The 22,184-nt window shown below is 45.3% G+C and overlaps 1 protein-coding gene across 2 annotated transcripts in view; it reads left to right on the top strand.

Moving 5' to 3' along the window:
• Positions 1-22,184, top strand: part of SLC4A5 (solute carrier family 4 member 5) — a 143,093-nt gene that overhangs the window by 74,428 nt on the left and 46,481 nt on the right. For both annotated transcript variants that reach the window (XM_073023088.1, XM_073023087.1), the window contains exons 7-8: positions 1,306-1,435; positions 21,638-21,798. In XM_073023088.1, coding sequence (XP_072879189.1) covers positions 1,306-1,435; positions 21,638-21,798 — 291 coding nt within the window. The remainder of the gene's footprint in view (positions 1-1,305; positions 1,436-21,637; positions 21,799-22,184) is intronic.

Genomic DNA, 22,184 nt, shown 5'->3' with positions numbered 1-22,184 from the left:
AATAAGTGAGAACAGAAGGGAATGATGAACTGAGGAAAGAAGCTGGAGGAAGGCAAGACCTGATGAGGCCTAGGAGACAGTGAATGAGAGATTGCATCGGAACAGGGCAGTGGGGTTAGTGAGGAGGGACTGTGTTCCTAAAAATTTCAATATGAGGGTAAAGATGAGGGGAAAGGAGGTGAGTTAAGGATGACTCTAAGGTGTCTAGCCTGTGCAGTGGGGTGGGCAGGGATGCCTTTAGTCACAGCATTGGTCACCACTTTGACGTCATGCCATCTCTCTATCCCTTGCTCACGTGCTAAACCACACTCACCAGCACTTTTCCACCACAGGGTGCCTGGAACATGCAGAGCACTCTTCCTCCAAATCTGCAGAGTGGCTCGTTCTCATTTTTCAAGTCACAGCTTCAGTGTCCCCTCCTCAGAGAGACCTTTTGAGACCATGCTATGTACTGTAGGTCCCCTGGTCATTTTGTTTATTTTAGACAACTTATTGAAATGGTCATTTATAGATTTGTTGACTTGTTTATTATCTGTCTCTGTCACTAGAGCACGTGCTTAAGAGAGCAAGGACACATAGGTCTTCTTCATAGCTTTATTTTCCAATACCTAGAATAATGATTGGCACATAGTAGGCATTCACAAGAGAGAGAGATAAATGAAGAGAAGGAAGGAAGGAAAAGAAAGAAAAAGAGAGAAAGAACACAGGTGAAATGTGTTTGGGAGAGGGATGTTGAGTTTTGAGGTACCTGGGAGACACCCAGGAAGTGACTTCCAATGGGGAGTTGGAAAGCAGGCTGGAGGCTCAGGAAATGGACTGCCACCTTGCCCAGGAAGAAAGTGGGCCCACATGGGACAAGGGTGTGCAAGCTGTCCTTTTGCATGGCTGACTGCCTTTTCAAGACCAGTGTTGGGAGTTGGCTGGTTTGGGGCCCGGCGGGAAGAAGAACCCCTCTGGTGGTAAGCTGAAGTTGGATCAGAGTGCTTCTCACTTCTCTCTTTAGTTCTGTTCCTGGTTCTTGCTGCTGCCCTGGCTTCGACCATTTCCCATCATTCTTCACTGCCAGCTACAAGACCCAGGATCTGAATGCAGACTAAATATTTTCATCCTTTTATCTTAAAGAGTATCTCGCCCATCTCTGATTCATGGTGACAGGAGTCCAGCTTCACCCAGGAGCTGGACTTAGTTTTACAGAATTAGAAAATGCTTTTCCCTTGTGCTTGCCTCCTACTCCATTTCTGCTGGCCTTGTGGTCCTCCTTCCTTCCATGGGACACTCAGCAGACCTGCTGCCCCTCTTTTGCAGGGTCCCCAGCTGCTGAGCAGCTCCAGGACATCCTGGGGGAGGAAGATGAGGCTCCCAACCCCACCCTCTTCACAGAGATGGACACTCTGCAGCATGATGGAGACCAGATGGAGTGGAAGGAGTCAGCCAGGTAAGGTGGGGCCCCATGAGGCAGGTGGGCACTTCAGTCTTGCACAGCCTGGGCTTGCCTGACCCTCCTAGAGGGAAGGGGCGCCTTGTACCTTGAGAGCTTCCTGGTCCACAAAGACCTTCCCACCTTCCTTCCTTGGTGTCCAGAAGTAAGGAGCAAACAGAACCTTATGACTTTCTCTTCATCCTCAAAGAAATTAAAGTTCAAGTGGGAAGACTGAACAGTCACCCTTGAAACTCTGAGAGTAATACAAGAGCATATACCATTGTCCCTCCGTATCCATAGGGCACTGATTCCAGGACCCCCTGCTGATGCCAAAATCCACATATATTCAAGTCTCCCAGTTGGCCCTGTGGAACTGCCTATATGAAACATTGGCCCATATATGCAGGTTTTGCATCCCATGAATACTGTATTTTTGACCCCATTTGGTTGAAGAAAACCTGTGTATAAGTGGGCCCATGCAGTTCAAAACCCACGTTGTTCAGGGGTCAACTGCATTCTTGTCATCGTCGTCGTCGTTTTTCCAGAGATGGGGTCTCATTCTGTCACCCAGGCTTCAGTGCAGTAGGGTAATCATAGCTTACTGCACACAGGCTCAAACTCCTGGGCTCAAGCGATCTTCCTGCTTCAACCTCCCAAGTAGCTGGTACTTTGGGCACATGCCACTGCATCCAGCTAATTATTTTTATTTTTTGTAGCAATGAGGTCTCACTTTTTTTACCCAGGACGTTCTTTAATATAAAATGGTTCAAGCTAAATGCTATAAAAGGGAAAGTACCAAGCAGGCTGGGGTAGACAGTGAGGGCTTCCTGGAGGAAGGAGAAGGTGTGCCAGGCACATCGAGTCTGAATGGTGGGAAAAATCCAAATGGAGAGGGCTAGTGGGCCACCGAAGAAAAGGGAACTGGCAGAGTTTGGGGCTGCAGAGTTGGAGCCATGGAGCAAAGCATGGGGAACAGAGAGCTCTCCATATATAGGGAGAACAGAAGCTGGAGGGGAGCCGCACGGAGAAGCCACAGGAGGCAAGGGAAGGGCAGGTTAAGAGTGGTTGGCACTGCTCATATCCCCAGTGCGTGGGACAAAGGGGCCTTGGGACTTAACTGGACTGTTCAGCAGTGCCCAATGCTCCCAAGAGCCCAAGGGGAAGGAAAGCTATGGGAAGAGGCAGCAGGAGGGACCTTCGGACAGGAAGACAGACTGTGCTGATGTTTCTCCACTTTCTTTACATGATGCCACTCTGTCCCCAGGAGAAGAATTTAATTTGATTTAAATCAACTTTATTAAACTAAAATTTAATTTCTTTCACTAGAAATAAAGAATAAGAGCTAGGCACGGTGGCTCATGCCTATAATCCCAACACTTTGAGAGGCCAAGACAGGAAGATTGCTTGAGCCCACGAGTTCAAGATCAGCCTGGGCAACATAGGAAGACCTTGTCTCTACAAAAAAAAAAAAATCAAAATAGAAAATTAGGTAGGCATGGTGGCACACACCTGTAGTCTCAGCTACTCGAAAAGATGAGGTGGGAGATCACTTGAGCCAGGGGAAGTTGAGGCTGCAGTGAGCCATGATTGTGCCATTGCACCCCAACTTGGGCAACAGAGTGAGACTCTATCTCAAAAAAAAAAAAAAAAAAAAAGGAATAAGATTTGTCAGGCCGAGTGTAGCTGTAGAGTACCACAAGCCATTGTAATATCTAAAATATTTTCACTCCTCCAAGAACCAGTTTTTGCCTCCTTGGGGGCAATTATGCCCAAGTTGAGAGTGCATGGACTCAACTATGCCCAGGTCTGTCTCTGCATGGGGCCCACCGTGACAGCCAGAGCCTGAGCTGTCCACAACCACAGCCTGGGTTCTTCCCTCGCTCATCTCCATCACTAGCCTGGGTAGTTGCTGTGTAGAGCCAGAAGGCACAGGTTTGGACACTCCAAGTTTTCCCCACTCCAGGTACCCTGCAGGGGTATCTGGAAGAAAGGCCACTAGGTGGACTAGCAAATAAATCCCTGTGGGCCTCAGAGAGGAACAAATCCCCAGCCCCACAGCTGGGCCTGGTCCCTGTGTGGAAGCCATTGAATTTCTTCCTATGATCCCATTCTTTGAACACTTACTGTGTTGATCGATTCACAGGCTTGTCTCTTACAAGTTGCACAGTGACCCTGAGTGGGCGAAACTTTCATTATCCCTGTTTTATAGATAAGAAACTGAGGTGAAGGGGAACAAGTAGCTCACCAGGGTTCAGAGCATGTAGGTAGCTGAATATAGATTCCAGTCCAGGTCTCTCTGACTCCCCACTTGAGGGATAATGGACTTTGTCTTCCCTTCATCATTTTCTCAGCCCTTTCTCTTTCTGTCTCTAACTTCCAGTGACTGTTTTGACTTCCAGGGGAGGACATAGGTCTGGAAGCAATTCTGTTGGGGTCAGAGATACATGGGGAGAGCTGCAGAGCCCAGGATGCCTATCCAAGATTGACAGGGAAGGGGGACGTTTCAAATGACCAAGACCCACCCTGGGCTATTATATCTTAACACCTCTGAGGGGCCAGGGCCTGAAGCCACTGCCTGCCCTGAACGAGGGCCTCTCCTGCCCAGGGTGGGCAAATAGAGAGGAGGAAAGCTGGGCAGGGTCTTCTCAGAGGCCCAGGAAGGAGAGGTTGCCTTCTCCACACCCTGGACAGAATCTGCATCCAGAACTCCTAGCCATGGTTGCCAGGACCAGACCCTCCACGAGGGCCTATCACACACACCCATGGAGCCCTTGCCAAGAGGGCCTTATGGCCCCCAGAGACCTGACTATTGCCAAAGGCAAAACACATTGTCTCTATTCTCTCAGAGTGTGGATTCACAAAGCCTTCTGCACTCCAGACCCAGTGATGGAACCGAGAAACTGTACATGAGGCTGTTTCTAGAAGGGGTCTTCTCTTAAAACATTAAGGGGTCTGGCAGTTGCCATCTGCAAAGTGGTGGGTTTCCCTGCAAAGCAGGCTTTCTGAAGATGGCACCTGAGGAGGTCCTGGAAGAAGGGCCATCAGGACCTCAGGATAGCCTGGCTCCAACCAGCAGTGAAAAGAAAGTAATGACTAGAAGTTAAAGTGGCCGAACCCAATTCTAGGCAGATCCTAAAGAGGAGTAGCTTGAAGGCCAGCTTGGGGACAGGAAAATGTGAGAGAAGAGTAGCTTTCTTGACTTCTGCTCCACCCTCTTCTACTCTCTACAGCTAACCCCATCTGGTTTCCAGATAACTGTCCAAGGTATGATCAGCAAGCCCCTAGTGAAGTCCGAAGAAGGGTTTGACCATTGGCCAAGAAGCCTACCATGGCCTGATCAGTTTTTCTGGGTCCTCCTCCAGGCAAACTACAAGGTTAGAGGTGCCTGGGTCAGAGCTATTTGAGGCCTGTCACCCCCACAAAAAAAGAGAAAGCAGTTTCCTCAGTTGACAGGCCAGTGGAGCTACTCAGGGAAGCTAGAGATGTCAGATGTTTCGAGAATCTAAGAATCAGCAAATCATAATGGATTCTGGCCTTCTTAGAGTAACAGGAGAAAATTATGGGGAGTAGGGGATAGCCCCTCACACAGACACTCAGGCTCCAAGAGGGTTATGGATCCACAATACCCATGTCAGAGAGAATCGGGGAGGGGACCCTTTAATAAAAGTATTTAATTTGCTGCAGGGAGTGTTTGCTTTATTGAGTTAGGAGATTAACAAAGTGAAAATCTCAAATCCGCAAGGAATTTTCCCTGGCGGTGCTTTGTCAGGAGTTATTAGTTTGGGGGATGTTTCAGGCCCTTGGAGGAGTCACTCCTGGAGGGATTTAAATGGCTTTTTGAGCTCTGCTGAGCCTTGCGCCATGCACATAATGGGGACTGTGTGTGCAGCGTCATTTCTAATGTGATCAATGCTGGTAGGTCAGGCTGTTAATAAGATAGATTTTTATTAACTCTCTCTCTAGCATTCACATGAGGGAAATGCAGCTGGCTGTTTGCTGATAATGACCTTGCCTGCAGGAAGGGCTGGATCAGATTGGGTGGGGGTGACCATCTGACTGTGAGCAAACTATTTACCCAGAATTCCATCCTCTCTCATGCCCACCCCTGCCGGACTGCAAGTGGAGGGCTGGGAAGGAGAATGACCTGAATTGGAGCCCACCCAAGTGTAGAGGGCCCTTTGGGGTTACTCAGAAATAACCAGAGCTTAGCACCTCCCAAGAGCCATGAAAGCAAATTCCAAATCCAAGCTGCCTCTGGTCTCAACTCAGAGCAGACCACAAACATGAACTTGCCAGAAGATTCTTATGAGACACATGCTCTGAGAACATTACTGCAATGACCAGGAAGGGGCAGGAGAAGTGGGTCAGTTGTTGGGTCAGACCAGATCAGTACGTTTTCAAAAGCCTTGAATGGTTCTATGCACATAGGCAGGGATGCTTTCTCACTCCATGCAGGATGGAGAAAGCCGAGCTTTCTGTGTCAACCCTGAAATCACCCTCATTAAGATCCTCTGTAGTCCAGGCATGGTGGCTGTAATCCCAGCATTGGGAGGCTGAAGCGGGTGGATCACCTGAGGTCAGGAGTTCAAGACCAGCCTGGCCAATATGATGAAACTCCATCTTTACTAAAATTACAAAAAATTAGCCAGGCATGCTGGTGGGCGCTTGTAATCCCAGCTACTCAGGAAGCTGAGTCAGGAGAATTGCTTGAACCTGGGAGGCAGAGGTTGCAGGGAGCCAAGATCGTGCCATTGCACTCCAGCCTGGGCAACAAGAGTGAAACTCCGTCTCAAAAAAAAAAAAAAAAAAATCCTGTATAATGCCCTCTTAACATCATTTCCCATCTTAGTGTGGGGCAGTAGGCATCCCCAGACTTCTGGTTTCACCACCCATCTGGAATCAACCTTCCAGTGGAGCCAGAGCTGCCCACCCAATTTAAAGGAGAGTAGGAAGCTGAGAGCTCCAAATGCAGAAATCAACAATGAATGAACTTGGTTCATTCATTCAATTAATATTTATTATCTGCAAGCCCTGAGCCTGCTAGAGATATAAAAATGGAACATGGTAGATCCTGCCCCTGCTCTCTTGGGCTCTCAGTCCAGTTGGACATAGAGGCAAATAAGGGGGCATTTGGTAATGGGGGCACTGTGAAAGCCAAGCATAGGAGCATCTAATCCAGGCAGGAGGGGTCCAGGAAGGCTTCTAGGAGGAAGAGATGTTCACATTGAGACCTGAAGGATGGGTCAGAGTTAGCCAGGAGAGGGTAGGGAAGGGGGGAGAGGGCCCTGGAATCGGAAAAACAGACACATAGAGGAACAGGCACAGGTTCCCTGTGGCTGGACTGTAGAGCAAGAGGCTGGGAATGGCAGGGCTGATGATGCAGATTCTATGCCGGCCATGTTATAGTGTTTGAACTTGGTGCTGAGAGCTTCAGAAGACCACTGAAAGGTTCTAGGTGGGAAAAGGACAGAATCATGCATATCCTTAAGAGAGATCATCTGGCTTTAGTGTGGAGAATGGATAAAAAGGGGCAAGACTTGGCCAGTTAGGAGGCTGGTCCAAGGGAGAGGTGCTGGCAGTGGGGATAGAGAGAAGGGGTAGATTGAGACAAAATTTAAAAGGTAGAATTGACAGGACTTGACAACAGATGGCACATGGGGGCAGATAGTCAGGGAGGCACCCAGAATTCCCACTTAAGCTAGTGGGTACCTCATGGTAGCAGCTTAGGAAACATAAATGTAGTAGTAAAGTTTTATTACATTGGATATTTTTTGTTTTGTTTTGGGGGCAGTTGATAATGAGTTCCATTTTGGATAGGTTCTATTTGAAGAAACTCCAAGTGGAGATGTCCAGAGATCATCATGTGGCCACTGTGTCTGGAGTTCAGTAGAGAAGCATAAATGTGTGAGGCATCAGCATCTAGGTGGAAATCAAGCCCACAGAAAAGGATAAGGTTGCCCCTGAGGTCTGTGAAGTGAGAAGAGAGCCCAGAACAGTCCCCAGGAACTTCAGTATTTGCAGGATGGGCAGATGAAGAGGAACCCACAAAAGAGACTGAGAAGGGGCAACCAGGAGGTTAGGAGGGGAATCGGAGGAGGGCTTCGTCCTGGAAACCGAGGGCAGAGAGACATTCAAGTTGGAGGGAGGGGATAACAAGTACCACAAGAACTGAAGTGCATCCGCAGGATGGACCCACTCCCGCAGTCTGAGAAGGGGTAGGGCAGAAGCCAGAGGGCAGTAAATTGAGAAGAGTTAAAAGTAAAAAACTGACTTGACAGTTCTTCCAAGATGCTTATCCATGAAGGGCAGGAGTGAAAGAAGTGTCTTAAGGGGAACATGGGCCAAGGGAGATCCTTTTGGTTTTGAGGGTCAGTGAAATATGAGCATATTGTAGGCTTACAAGAAGGGTCCAGGGGAAAGAGAGTGATTTAAAGGGAAAAGAAGCTGAGGGAGGCTGCTGGATGGAGCAAGGCGGCCCTGGGCACAGGTGGAGGGGCTTCTAGCAGGGAGTTGAGGGAATTCCAGGCCTGTCTCTGGTTTGAGGAGACAGGTGGGGTGGAAAAGCGATTGTAGGAGCTGCAGATGGCTGGTATACACGAGCCAGACAAGCAGCTCCAGGTTAGCAGTCATCGCTCTCTTGTTTTATTGCAGTGGAGTCACACATGGAGATTTGTGGTCAGATGAAGTTTTTTAAGGTTGTTTGACTTCCACCTTCTGCTGATCTACTGTTCTGAATAATTATACTCTTTGTCATTATCAAGCTGCTTTTATGTCCAGTATCTAACTTGGTCCTTCCCTCTCTCTATGCTAGTCCAAACTGAAACTTGAGGCTTATGTTGGTGAAGTAGGAAAAAGGGATTTTTATATGAATCAGAACCTGGATCAAGCTGCAGGTAAAATGTTTCCTGAAGTCTCAGAAGCCCTGGGTTCCATCCAGTGCTCTCACAACTGGCAGTGTAAACACAGAATGAGGGTTATGCTAGGGGCTTTCATCCCTCAGGGACTTAGGATAACTTACAGTTAGCACAGCCCAGGGCAGAGCTGCATGAGAGACCTTCAAAGTCCTGCAATTGGACAGGGGAAGCACAAGTCCACACCCACAGGGACAGCCAGGCAGTGACACAAGGCCATCACGTGGTTGACCCAGGATAGTACGATCAGATTAGTTGGCCAGTGAGTGAGATTGGAAGGCTAATTAAGTGAGGAGAGATGGGAGGGACTGGAACACTCAGGGAGGTCTTCCCAGATAGGGCAGAACTGGCTGGCAGCTCTTCAGAACCCTTGGAGGTGGTCTGCAGGAGTAAACACCTCCCCCAACCAAAGGCATCCCTGGATAGCTCTCTCAGTTGCAGCTGTCAGGAGGGGAATAACCCCACCATCAGACCACCTTCATGTCAAAACCCCTACTTGATTTACCTATTCATATATATGTTTTATATATCCAAATATATATTTAAACTTTTTATTATGAAAAATTTCAAACACAAAAAGTAGAGAATGGTTCCCATCACCCAGCTTCATCAAAGATTCATATTTATCTATATCCACCACTTTTTTTGTTTGCTTTTAGGGATTTTTTGTTGTTGTTTGCTTTTGCTGGGGTATTTTAAAGGCAATCCCAAATGTTGTAAATATTTCAGTACACATCTTTATGAATTAGACTTCATTGTAAACACAACAATGCCATTATATCTCCTAATAAAATTGAGAAAAATTCCTTATTATAATTGTTTATCTAGTCTAGATTCAATTTCTCTTACTGTCTCAAAAATATCTTATTTCTGTTGGTTTATACAACTTATAATCAAAACAAGGTCTACACGTTGATTTTGGTGGTTTTATCTCCTGTCTTGTTAGGATCACAGCCATCAGACTCCAGAGATGCCAAAGGAAGAGTCCTGCCTAAAAACCTTTTGGCAACAGTACTTTGTTTATTTATTTATTTTTCAATTTTTGAGACAGAGTCTCACTCTGTCACCCACGCTGGAGTGCAGTGGCACAATCTCAGCTCACTGCAACCTCCGCCTCCTGGGTTCCAGCAATTCTCCTGCCTCAGCCTTCCAAGTAGCTGGGATTACAGGTGCCCGCCACCACACCCAACTAATTTTTGCATTTTTAGTAGAGATAGGGTCTCACCATGTTGCCAGACTGGTCTCAAACTCCTGGTTTCAGGTGATCCACCTGCCTCAGCCTCCCAAAGTGCTGGGATTACAGGCATGAACCACTGCTCCTGGCCAGCAGCAGTACTTTATACTAGAGTCAAGAGCCCCCACCCAGCATCTCCATCTCTGGCTCCCACAGCCTAATCTTAAGTGAACTGTCAGGGACTGTGTGCGATGCCCAAGGGGAGAGAAATGCCACTGTCATCATCAGGAGGTTTGGGGCTACAGGTAACAGAAACCCACTCAGGCTAACTCATACAAATGGAGGGAGCATCACTGGGACACTGGGGTGACTTCATAGTCTCCTGGGGCATGATCTCTCAAGGGCTGGGCCTGGGAAGCTGGCCTGTCCTCTTTCTCTCTGCTTCTGGTCTCTGCTTCTCTCAGGGCATCTCCTTTACTCTTTTGCAACCAGCTTCTTCTGCTTGTCCCTGCCTCTGGCCAATCCTCAGCTTCCATGTTCACATCCACCCTACTCAAGGGACCATCCCACAGCAATTCCACATTCTTCATGGAGAATCTGATCTTTCCAACTTTGGTTGCCCTATCACTGGGACCCAGATCAGAGGTATGAGGAGGTATGGGAGGCCTTGCTATATCCTAGAGAGCACATCCCCATTGAAGACAGGCAGAGCAGACACCCCAAATATGTCTTTCATACATCTGTAGTAATGAAGATATGCACTTAATGTAAGCAATCCTTTGGCCACAGTTCTGCCTCTAATACCAACCAGAACTTCAGAATTCTTCAAGTTGCCTATGAGAGTATAGGTGGTGCGATTTTACAAACTCATCCTCCTCTTGAAGGAGAGCGAGACCACACCCTATCTCTGTCCATGGAGATCCGCAGATGTCACTGCAGCACTACATCAATCCCTAGAGCAGTGGAAAGGTGGAAGCTCTAACCTCTGAGTCTAGGAGAACTTTGGAGAGGTTGTTTTATCCATACCTCTCTTCTTTCATTCCAAAAATAGTTGAGGGGATGTTGTGTTAGGTCCTGTGGGAGAATTACAATGAATAAAATATGAATCTGTTCTTAAAGTGCCTATGATCTAGTACAGATATCAGCAAACATGTTCTGTTAATGGCTAGAAAATATTTTCAGCTTTTGTGCACAAATGATCTCTTCTCCCACCCTTTTATTTCCTCTCCTCTTCCCCCTCCTCTTCTTCACTTTTTCTCTCCTTCTCTTCTTTCTCTCCTCTGCCTCCTCTTTCTCCTTCTTTACAGTGCTTAAAATATATAAAAACCGTGCTTAGCTAGCTGGCCACACAAAAACAGGCTACTTGGAGTGGGGTGCTTGGAGCCCATGGGGCATGATATTTCAACCCCAATCTGGTATAAAGCAGGCATGTGCTCATACACACAGATAACTAAAACTCAGGGTAGTATGTGCAAAGTGGTGAGAACAGGCTCTAGAATCTAAAGACATGCCTCCAAATCCTGTCTCTTATAAGCTGCATGACCTTGGGCAGGCTCCTCATCCTCTAAGGGTCTCAGTCTCCTCACCTGTACAATGAATAGTCACAGACCTACCTCATGAGATAGATTTAAGGATTAAATGAGATAATACATGTTAAGTGTTTAGCATAGTGCCTGGCACGTAGAAAGTGCTCAGTAAGCTTTAGCTCTTGTCATGATTAGGAAGTGTTATTTGATAAATGATAAAAAGTGTGATGGGAGTCAGAGGAACGAGAGGTCTCCTCAGCCTGGGCCCTTGGGAAGGCATTGTTATGGGAGAGGTGGCGTTTGAACTTGGCCTAGAATAGCAGAGGTGGAAGAGGCAGTGAAGGGAGGTACCAGCAGACTCTGAGGGAGGCAGACAACTGTGTAGATGACAGTCCCTTGGAGCAATTACAGGGACTTCCTGGATACACATACAAGTGGTCCTCACACAGCTTTTGCCTCCACAAGCCTCTCCCTGAAGGAGCCTGTTCAGAATTTGTCAGTAACTTTGTCTGATGGCATTCACTTGGCTGTGGGCTCCCCTTCAACCTGAATGAGGACATGGTGTGCAGGAGGATGGACCCTTCACCAAATGCATGAGCTTGGGAGCAGAGGCCACCCCCATTTCATTCACCACAGCTCCCTGGAATGCCACACCTCTGCCCCATCACCACCAGCTGTGCCACTGCAGTTCATCACTGTCTGGGAAGGAGTGGTTCTCCTGTAATGCCCAAACTGCACCGCATCACCAAAGGCCCTCAGCAGAGGTTCCCAGGCCACCAAAAGGAAAGACTTTCATTCAGAGGGAATCAGTCAGCCATGGGAGGAAGTGGGGTTCATTACAGAACAATCTAAGACAGAAAGCCCTATCTATCTGATCCCAGTTCCAGACATATCTCATGTGTAGAGATGAAAGATCATCCTGGGTCTATTAAACACTGGACTCACTTAACTAATGATTAACTCATTCTGATTCTATATTCAGCAACTTTTTGGTGATAATTTGGCTTACCCTGTATATCTGCCCGTAAGAGAATGCAAAGGCTAGCGGATGAGCATAACAAACCCCTGTAATGATTGTAAATCTCACTGTAAATTAAATAAATTGGCCCTCAGGTTTATGCATCAGCCTTCGTGATCTTAGTTAGCATTAGACAGTGTCACTGGACTTAGTCATCTTTGGGACACTAAAAAGATCCAATTTCTGAGCCTGGACTGGGGCGGGTGCCCCAAGAGGCCTGTGAGGCCTTTCTGGTGCTCATCAGCCCCTTCTGGTACCTTCTGAACTTCTCCATATGTGTGCTGACCCTTGACCCATGCCTGCCCACTCAATCTTTTATACTTTATAATCTTTCAAATTTACTGCCAAGTTTGGTTTATTAACATATACTTGGTATGTGAAGTCATAATCAGCTGTAGAAACAACTTGTTATACTATCTCACATACATATTTTCACGCACGTGATTTTATGTAGCATGAATTGGCCAAATAAATTGTAAGAGTGGGCCAGAATTTGCTTCGGTATTCCTCCCATTTTTTTGAGATGGAGTCTTGCTCTGTCGCCCAGGCTAGAGTGCAGTGGTGCCATCTCAGTTCACTGCAACCTCCGCCTCCTGGGCTCAAGTGATTCTCCTGCCTCAGCAACCTTGGGCAGGCTCCTCATCCTTTAAGGGTCTCAGTCTCCTCACCTGTACAATGAGAATAGTCACAGACCTACCTCGTGAGATAGATTTAAGGATTAGATGAGATAATACATGTTAAGTGCTTAGCATAGTGCTTGGCTGGGAGTAGCTGGGATTACAGGCATGCGCAACCACGCCCAGCTAATCTTTGTTTTTTTAGTAGAGACAGGATTTTACCATGTTGGCCAGGCTGTTCTCAAAACTCCTGACCTCAAGGGATCTTCCTGCCTCGGCCTCCCAAAGTGCTGGGATTATAGGCGTGAGCCACCAGGCCCGGCCTCAGGTGTTCCCCTTTTGAAAAATCTTCCTTCCACAGATCATTTCTTAGTGCCTCTGTCAAAGACTGAACCAGGGGAGTATCTGATGATTCCTCAGACATCTCTAGGAAAATTCTTAATGGGCTTGTAAGTGAATTAATACTGGTCTTCAGTTTCTGTTGGGAAATTCAGTATCCTGATATGATTCATATGAAGTTAAAAAGCTTTGCTGGATAATGAAGAAAAACTTACATTTCTTTCTTTTAAGAAATGAATTTGTTGGAGTCACAAAATGTATTACACACAGGGTTTAGGCAGAAAGCTCAAACATGTCTTGATGCTTTGTAACTAATACACAGAAGTCAAGCTTTTGGGTAATTGGGCGGGGTGGGAGAGTTACAGAATAAAGTTGGTGAGGCCACATAGATAGAGTGACCACAGTGTGGATATATAGTTTACAAATTTTAATTGAGTAGACTTCTCGTAAGAAACAAATTCACACCAATATAATTATTAAAACAAATGTTTAGAGGCAACATAGCCTTAGCATTAAAGGTTACTTGCATTGGGAGATTACATTTTTTAAATTAGAATGTCCTAAGGGGGATTTTGCAAACAAACTAACCAGGACACAATTTAATTATAATGATATTCAAAATAAGCATAGATAGAAGCTTCTCTTCAATCACAATGTTTATGTATATCCTCCAGATTTTAGTCTTATCTAACCACACATAATGGGCAGCCTGTTGTTTTATCATCTCAAGGATCTGTGTCTTCCTTTTAAAAAATATTGATGTCTGATTCTCAGTCCGCTGAGGTTGACGTAATTAGTCTGAGATTCAGCCTGGGTTTTAGAATTTGTAAAAAGCTCCCAGATGATCCTAATGCAGCCATTGAAAACTGCTGATATTTACTCTAGCCCAGCAGGATCAGTGGGAGTTATGAAGTTTCCATCTGAGGAGAGAACTAGAATTCAGGTCTCTTGGTTTTCAACCCTTTCCAGATCCTTCTTGAAGGAGAGCCTCCTCTTCTCCCATCCTGTGATTTGAGCATTGGAAGCCTTGGCTGTACCTGGTAGCTAGCCTCATGATGCTTTCTCCTGCTCTTGTTATTAATAGAACAGCAATATCCTCTAATCATATCTCTGACCGAGTTACTAGTCACAGAAAAAGCCTCAGTTCTGGCCCTGCTTTGTGTGACAGAGAGCTGCTTTCTGTGACAAGTGACATTTCAAGGTTCCTTTTAGCTCCATTGCAGTCAGGAGGGGGGCACCTGGTGCCCACCCCGGCATGCAGAGTTGGGAGTCTACACCCAGGCTTGGGCAAAATCCCTAAAAGTTAAAGCTTTGCTGGATAATGAAGGAGAACGTGGAGATTTTCTTTCCACTTGACCTGCTTCCCCAACTCTAATTCCCCACTTTTTGAAACCAGCCATGGTATAAAGTTCACTTTGCAATGAGTTGTTTGGGATTACACATGAACCTTATTATCCATCTTCCACAAGTTTTTAAACTTGGCTTTGACCAGAGGCTTTTTACAGAGGCCATTCCTTTATTCATTCTGGAGAATGTTTAAGGATTTTATTATGGAAAATTCAAATTTATACAAAAGTAGTATATAGCAGAATGAACCCCCACCTGCCCATCACCTAGCTTCAACAGTGAACAGCTAACTCACAGCAAATCTTGTTTCTCTGTCCCCAACCTACTACCCCAGACACACACGCTAGATCAGGTTGACACAAATCCCAGACACCACATCATTCCATCTGTAAATATTTCACTATGTCTCTAAAAGATAAGGGCCTCTTTCTTTCTTTTTAGATACAGAGTCTTTCTATGTCACTTCCCTTAAGCTTCATTGCAGTGGTGCAATCACAGTTCACTGCAGCCTCAAACTCCTGTACTTAATCCTCCTACCTCAGCCTCCTGAGTAGCTGGGACTACAGGCATATGCCACACACCTGGCTAATTATTTTATTTTTTGTATAATGGAGTCTTGCTTTGTTTCCCAGGTAGGTCTCAAGCAATACTCCCACCTCAGCCTCCCAAAGCGCTGGGATTACAAGTGTGAGCCACCATGCCCAGCTTCTGAGTATTTTTAAATATACTTAAACAAAATGGGTTTTAAGCTTTTTTTTCCTAGTCACTTCCTCATAGCGAGATCTCACCCACAGTGGTCAGTGAGGTCTTGTTACCCTCAAGCAGGAGGGAGCAAGCATTTAATGCGGTTGATCTGGGCAGGAGACCATAAGGGGACACCAGAGAGGAAGCAATGGCACCTGTCTTCAAAAAGCTTAATGTATATTTGGCATTTGTTATATACCAAAGCAATCATAAAACATGATTGGCTACAATTAATTATTAATTTAGGCACTGAGCCTGAATTAATTCGTTAATTATTTTAGGCTCTGCGCCTAAGAAGTTATAAACTTTACCTAGAATAGTCTGGAGCACAGAGTTGCCTGGATCCCATCTGTTTTTATTCTGATGTCAACTGGTCTAGGATATGACTGAGACATGAAGATTTTAAAGGCATCTAGGGTATTCCTATATGCAACCAAGCTTAAGTATCACTGTCCTAGAACAGTGGTTCCTAAAGTGCTTCATGTTGAGAACCGTCCTAGGGTGTTATAGGAGAAATAAGCAGAATAACTGGCAGAGGCTTTGTGGAGGAAGGGGCACTCTCGCTGGGCAGTGGAAAACAGAGAGGAAATAGGACATTCTGCATGATCTCAGAGGTGATCTGCAGACCAGCAGCATGACCACACCTGGGAGCTTATTAGAAATGTAGAATCTTTGACCTTATTCCAGACCTGCGGAATGAGGATCTGCATTTTGACAAGATCCCCATGCACATTAGTTTGAGACACACTGGTGTAGTAAAGTATGTACTGTAAATGAACTTTCATTATAAAATTGGAGAAACTAAAGCATGGCATGACCATGCTAGAAAGGAGACCCTTTCAGCTGGTGTTCTTGGAGCCATTCTAAGGGAAAGAGGCCGTGTCCTGCTGTATAATGAGAATCAGACCTATGTGAGCTATGTTTGCTGCGTTGGGACCCCATATAAGTTGAACTATCCCCTATGTCACACCATCCTATGTGCCTACAGAACAGGGGCTCCTGAACCCACAGGGTGCAGTCAAATAACCTGGGAGTTTCCATGGCGGGGTCACCCTCCTGGCGGGCTAACCATCCAGGCATTGGTATTTTTATAAATCTCTCCAAGTTATTCTAATGGACAGCCAAGGTTGAAAACCACTGCTATGGATCTTTGGTCCTCCATGTTTCCTTTTCCATTCAAGGTGAAAGTGAGCTAAATTTCTAGCTGTAGCCATTGAAAACACAAAATTAAGTTCCAGGTGGAAGGCTTAATGGTGCAACATCTGGATTCCCAAAATAGTTATAGAGGGGACTAGAGAGGTGTCCCTAGTTAAGTGATCTCATATTCTGCAATTTCTTAAATTAAATTTTCTGGATTCTGGTAGCAGAGTCTAATTCTGGCATTGGCTTAAAACTGGAGACAAGTAATTTAGTGTTTCTGCATGCTGTTCTCATATGGGTTACCGCCCTTGTCTGTGTGTGTATGGGGTTAATGTTTGGTGTATGCCTGACACAGTACAAATAGTTGAAGTCTTGAGAGGTGGAGAGGACTGCATGTCTTTGCTATCTGGAGTTAGTAGAGGATGTTTCAAAGAGGGAGCATTGCTCTTATCACTCCTTCAGGTGGAGTTGCATTTGTATGAGCAGAAGACTGAAGAATGGGATGTCGGGGGAGAGAGCTGCCTGAGACTATTTGGCCTAGGATGTTTGTGAGACAGTGAAGAGAGCAACCCACCGAAGTGGCTGTGCACTGGGCCACATCACACCTTTAGGTGGATGGGTAAGGCCATGGAGTAGCAAAAGAGTCTTTGGGAGGAGGGTGACAGTTCAGTTTATCTTTTGTATCATTTTTGAGCAAAAAAAAAAAAAAAAAAAGGGCAATCTGAATAGGAAGTTGGTCCTCAGGAAGAAAAGTTGAGCATCCTCTCAACTAAAACATTTGGACTGGCCGGGCACGGTGGCTCATACCTGTAATCCCAGCATTTTGAGAGGCTGAGGCGGGTGGATCACCTAAGGTCAGGAATTTGAGACCAGCCTGACCAATGTGGTGAAACCCCATCTCTACTAAAAAAAAAAAAAAAAAAAAAAAAAAATAGCCGGGCCTGGTGGCAGGCGCCTGTAATCCCAGCTGCTCAGGAGGCTGAGACAGGAGAATCACTTGAACCGCGGAGGCAGAGGTTGCAGTGAGCCAAGATCGCACCACTGCACTCTAGCCTGGGTGATGAGAGTGAAACTCCGTCTCAAAAAACAAAACAAAACAAAAAAAAATTTGGACTTATCCTTTGGTCTGTTCCTTGTAACCTCTTATGTTAATATACCTTTTAGAAACATCTTACTTTCGATATCACATAGTCTTGGATCTGGCATAATTTAAATGATATTTCCCAAAGAGATTTCTCCACGAAAGGTCAGCTACAACTTGTCTGCTTGGTCTCTGGCTCCAGCCCCCATGTTTCAGGTCTTCACCTCCCAGTCCTTCTCTAATCAGATCTCCCCATCCTGTGTCCATTTGATTCCTGAGGATCCCACCAGGTGCCTGGTTAACTTGTCTCAAATAAATGTATGGAACAAAGGTGTTCAACATTGATAATGCAAAATATACAGTTACATGAAGAGGAAATCTGATGAAGGAAAAGATGTTCAATCTCACTAGTAATCAGAAGAGTGCAAATGTGAGATAATTTTTCAATTACCAAATGAACAAAGATGAAAAAGAATGAAAATACCGAAGTCTGGGAGACTTCAGGGAAATGTAAGATCTCACTGGTGGCACTGGGCACTGACACCAGCTTTCTGGAAAACAGTTTGGTAATGTTTGTTATAAATGTAAAAATGTGCAGACACAGCAATTCCACTTTGAGAGTTTATCCTAAAGAAATTATTGAGCAGGGACTAAGGATGTTCTGACCAGCCTTAATTAATAATAAAGAATAATTAGAAATAATCTGAATGTCCACCAGTTGAGAACTGTCGCTATCAATTATGGTACGTTCAGACAGTGGAATACTAGAAACACTTCAGAATGATGTTTTTTTCTCTTTTTTTTTTTTTTTTTTGAGACGGAGTCTTACTCTGTCACCCAGGCTGGAGTGCACTGGTGTGATCTCGGCTCACTGCAAGCTCCGCCTCCTGGGTTCACGCCATTCTCCTGCCTCAGTCTCCTAAGTAGCTGGGACTACAGGCGCCTACCACCATGCCCAGCTAATGTTTTGTATTTTTTGTAGAGACGGGGTTTCACCGTGTTAGCCAGGATGGTCTTGATCTCCTGACCTCGTGATCTGCCCTCCTCAGCCTCCCAAAGTGCTGGGATTACAGGCGTGAGCCACCGCGCCCGGCCCAGAATGATGTTAATACTAATAGACACAAAAGGATGTCCATTAGATACTATGCCCTTAAGGTCCTTGTGGTGCAATTAATGTAAAGTTAATGCAAACATGGGCATATGTGCACGCATGCACAGGCATATGTGGGTGCATGCACAGGGAGATCTAGAATGGCAGTTACCAAAATATCAACCATCAAGACATCAATATGATGTCTCCTGTTTGGAGAAGCTTTGAATGACTTTGCTTTCTTCTTTTTTTTTTATTGTTCCTAAAATTACAAAAGTAATATTCTTTATTTTTAACTTAATAGCTAACATTAACAGAGTATTTTGTGTGCTAGGCACTGCTCTAATTGCTGTACACTATTATTATTACTGAAGAAATCAAAGGTGATGAGAGATTAAGTAACTTACCTGAGATTCTCAGCTAGTAAATGATGGAGGTGGTTTTCAAAACCTGATAGTGTTGCTTCATAGACTGCGCTCTTTTTTAAAAAAAAATGTAGACGGAGTCTCACTCTGTCACCCAGGCTGGAGTGCAGTGGTGCCATCTCGGCTTACTGCAACCTCTGCCTTCCAGGCTCAAGTGATCCTCCTACCTCAGTCTCCCAAGAAGCTGGGACCACAGCTGCGTGCCACCATGCCCAGCTAATTTTTTGTATTTTTTGGTAGAGTCAGGGTTTCACCATGTTGCCCAGGCTGGTCTCAAACTCCTGAGCACAGGCAATCCACCCGCCTGGGCCTCCCAAAGTACTGGAATCACAGTCATGAGCCACCTCACCCAGCCTAACCACTACACTAACTAACCCCAATAGAGTGAAAGTCTTAAATCCCTCCCCAACAACAATCCTACTCCTCTGCTCAAAGTAATCATTGTTAACCATTTGACATTGATCCCTCCAAAACTTTTGCTTTCTTCAGACACATGTGCGTGCACACACAAATGTGTTTTTCTTTTTTATAAAATGGGATGGTAGTGTCCGTCCTGTCAGCATGTGAGTTCACCCTCGTATTTTTTATTTATTTCTGGGGGATCCACAGCACAGACATACAGAATTGATATAATCATGCTTCTACTGAAAACCTGGTGGTTTCCAGTTCTTTGGCCTAACAGATAAGGCTTCATTGAGCGTCCTTGTGTACATATTACAGGGTGTGGCAGTGTAATTATATTCCTATGATCGTTTCCTAGAAATGGATCCGCTGGGTCAAAAGGCATGCACACTGAATGTTGAAAGAGGCTGCCCACACCAGGAAGGCTGTGTCATTACACCTGCAGCAGATAAGAGGCCACCTCCCTATGTTTTCACTGACATAGGAAGTTGTCAACCTTTTTAACTTTTGCCCATGTAAGAAATGAAGAATGTTATTTCATTTGTAGTAATTTAAAAGTCCGTGATTACTGGTAAAGTTGAGCATCTTTTCATATGTTTGTTGGCCATCTTCATTTCTTCTCAGGATTGTTTACTTTCTATTGGATAATTTGAGTTAATTGGTTAATTTCTTATTAATTCAAAGGAGCATTGTTGTATTATAAATATTAGTCTTTTGGTGCTTTCTTTGTTGCAGATATTTTTCTCAGCACATTTCTTCAAACTTGATTTATATGCTATTTTACTATATAGAAGTTTTCATTTATTTTAGTTTTGTGTAATCAAATCTGTCCATTTTTTTTTTCTTTATGGTTTTATACATATGGTTTTGTTTAGGAAGTCTTTCTCCACAATATTCTCCAAGAATATAAGAATGCTCTCCTATATTCTCTTCTAGTACATTTGCATTTTTGCTTATATATTTATTTTTATGTTTAGACTTTAATCCATGAAGAATTTAGTATTGTGTTTGGTGAAAAGTAGGGATTTAACTTTCTATTTTTAGGTTGGTTGTCTTTTAAACAACTCCTTAATCAAAACCCAAATTCTGTGACTAGGCGTGGTGGCTCACAACTGTAATTCTAGCACTTTGGGAGGCCAAGGTGGGCCAATCACTTAAGCCCAGGAGTTCAAGACCAGCCTGGGCAACGTGATGAAACCCCATCTCTACAAAAAATACAAGAATTAGCCAAGCAAATTGGTGCATGCATGTAGTCCCAGCTACTTGGGAGGCTGAGTTGGGAAGATCACCTGAGCCCAGGTGGTCGAGGCTGCAGTGAGCTGAAATCATGCCACTGCACTCCAGCCTGGGTGAGACTCTGTCTAAAACAACAACAACAACAAAAAAAAAACCCTGAATTCCCATGGATATACAGATCTGTTTCTGGACTGTTGTGCCATTGATCCCTTGTCTATATCTGGCCTAGAATCACACTGCTTTAATTACTGAAGCTTCTCCACAAGTTTTTATATGTGCTAAGGCATGCCCCATCCCCATTTCTCCTCGTTTTTCAACTTTCCCCAACCATTCTCATACGTTTACTTTTTTTAGAGGAACTTTAGAATTAGATAGTCATGGTCCAAAAGTCCTCCCTTGGGATTTAAGTTGTAATAGATTGGCGCTACCCATGCATTTGTGGTTGACATCTTACAAAGGGGAGCTAGGTGTCTCCAGCCAGGACTCCTTGCTCCCCTGGCTCTGTCTGAGGCCTTTCTACTTGAACACCCAGCCCATGATTCCAAGGCTTCTAGAAAGGACAGATCCCTATACATCCTTGGTTTATTTTCTTTCCTTCCCCGGATGGCATGTGGATTTTTACCTGAACTTTCAGAGGCAAAAAGAGTGTAAAGCATGGAAACCTCAGACCTTGCAGGGGAACTCAGGGAGAAATATTTTTCGTCAGGGAACATTTTTCCTGCTCCCAGCAAACCACACTGAACAGTCATGTGTGAACAGCCTGAGATAATCAGGTTCCAGTTGAGGCTTTTTTAAAAAACAGCCTTATTGTTCTAGAGTAACTTAAAATTCTCTAATTGTAAGTGTACTGGTAAATGATTTTTAGAAAATGTATGGAATTGTGCAACCATGTCCACAATCCAATTTTAGAACATTTCCATCACTCCCAGAAGATCCCCTATGCCCCTGTATAGTTCTCTGGATGCCACTTTCCTTAACATGACAGTATCAGGAGGAGTGGGGGACAAATTAGGGCATTCCCAAGAGATCCTCTGCCTATGAGTCTAGGACCAACACCACAACCACATACATAGCTTGACCCCACAGGACACCCATCTCTTGGGGAGACCCAGGCGGGCCTCCTCCTGAGGGCCCTGGCCGCACTGAGCCCTATCCTTACCCTTCCAGGTGGATAAAGTTTGAAGAAAAGGTAGAGGAAGGCGGCGAACGCTGGAGCAAACCCCACGTGTCCACACTGTCCCTGCACAGCCTCTTCGAGCTCCGTACCTGCCTGCAGACGGGGACAGTGCTGCTGGATTTGGACAGCGGCTCCTTACCACAGATCATAGGTGAGGCAGGGGCCACTATGTGCATCTCTCCTGTGGTCCCTGCAAACCAGGCAGCTCCCCTGACCTCATGCCTGCCCTCGAGTCTATGTGACTGGCCCATCTCTGACACCTGATTCTGCAGAGACCAGAATTGCAGACCTCTGTTGCTCCCAGGGCAGGATCATAGTCACTCCAAGTTTCAGTTTCATGTAGACCTCCAGTAGAGACGAAAAGACCATCCTCCAAAATGCCAACCAGAAATGTAGCAAAGGGGAGAGGGCCTCTTGCATAGTCAGAGACACCTCTTGCCATGGCAACCTGTTTCTTTTCAGGGTAAACTGGGTCATCATTCATCTTTAGGAAATTAGCTGTCATTTAGTGGTGTGTCAAAGGGAAGAGGTAGCTTG

Source organism: Chlorocebus sabaeus, chromosome 14, assembly GCF_047675955.1.
Source record: "Chlorocebus sabaeus isolate Y175 chromosome 14, mChlSab1.0.hap1, whole genome shotgun sequence".
Lineage (NCBI taxonomy): Eukaryota > Metazoa > Chordata > Mammalia > Primates > Cercopithecidae > Chlorocebus > Chlorocebus sabaeus.
The sequence above is the reverse complement of the archived record's forward strand: the minus strand, read 5'-3'. Positions and strand labels throughout refer to the sequence as shown.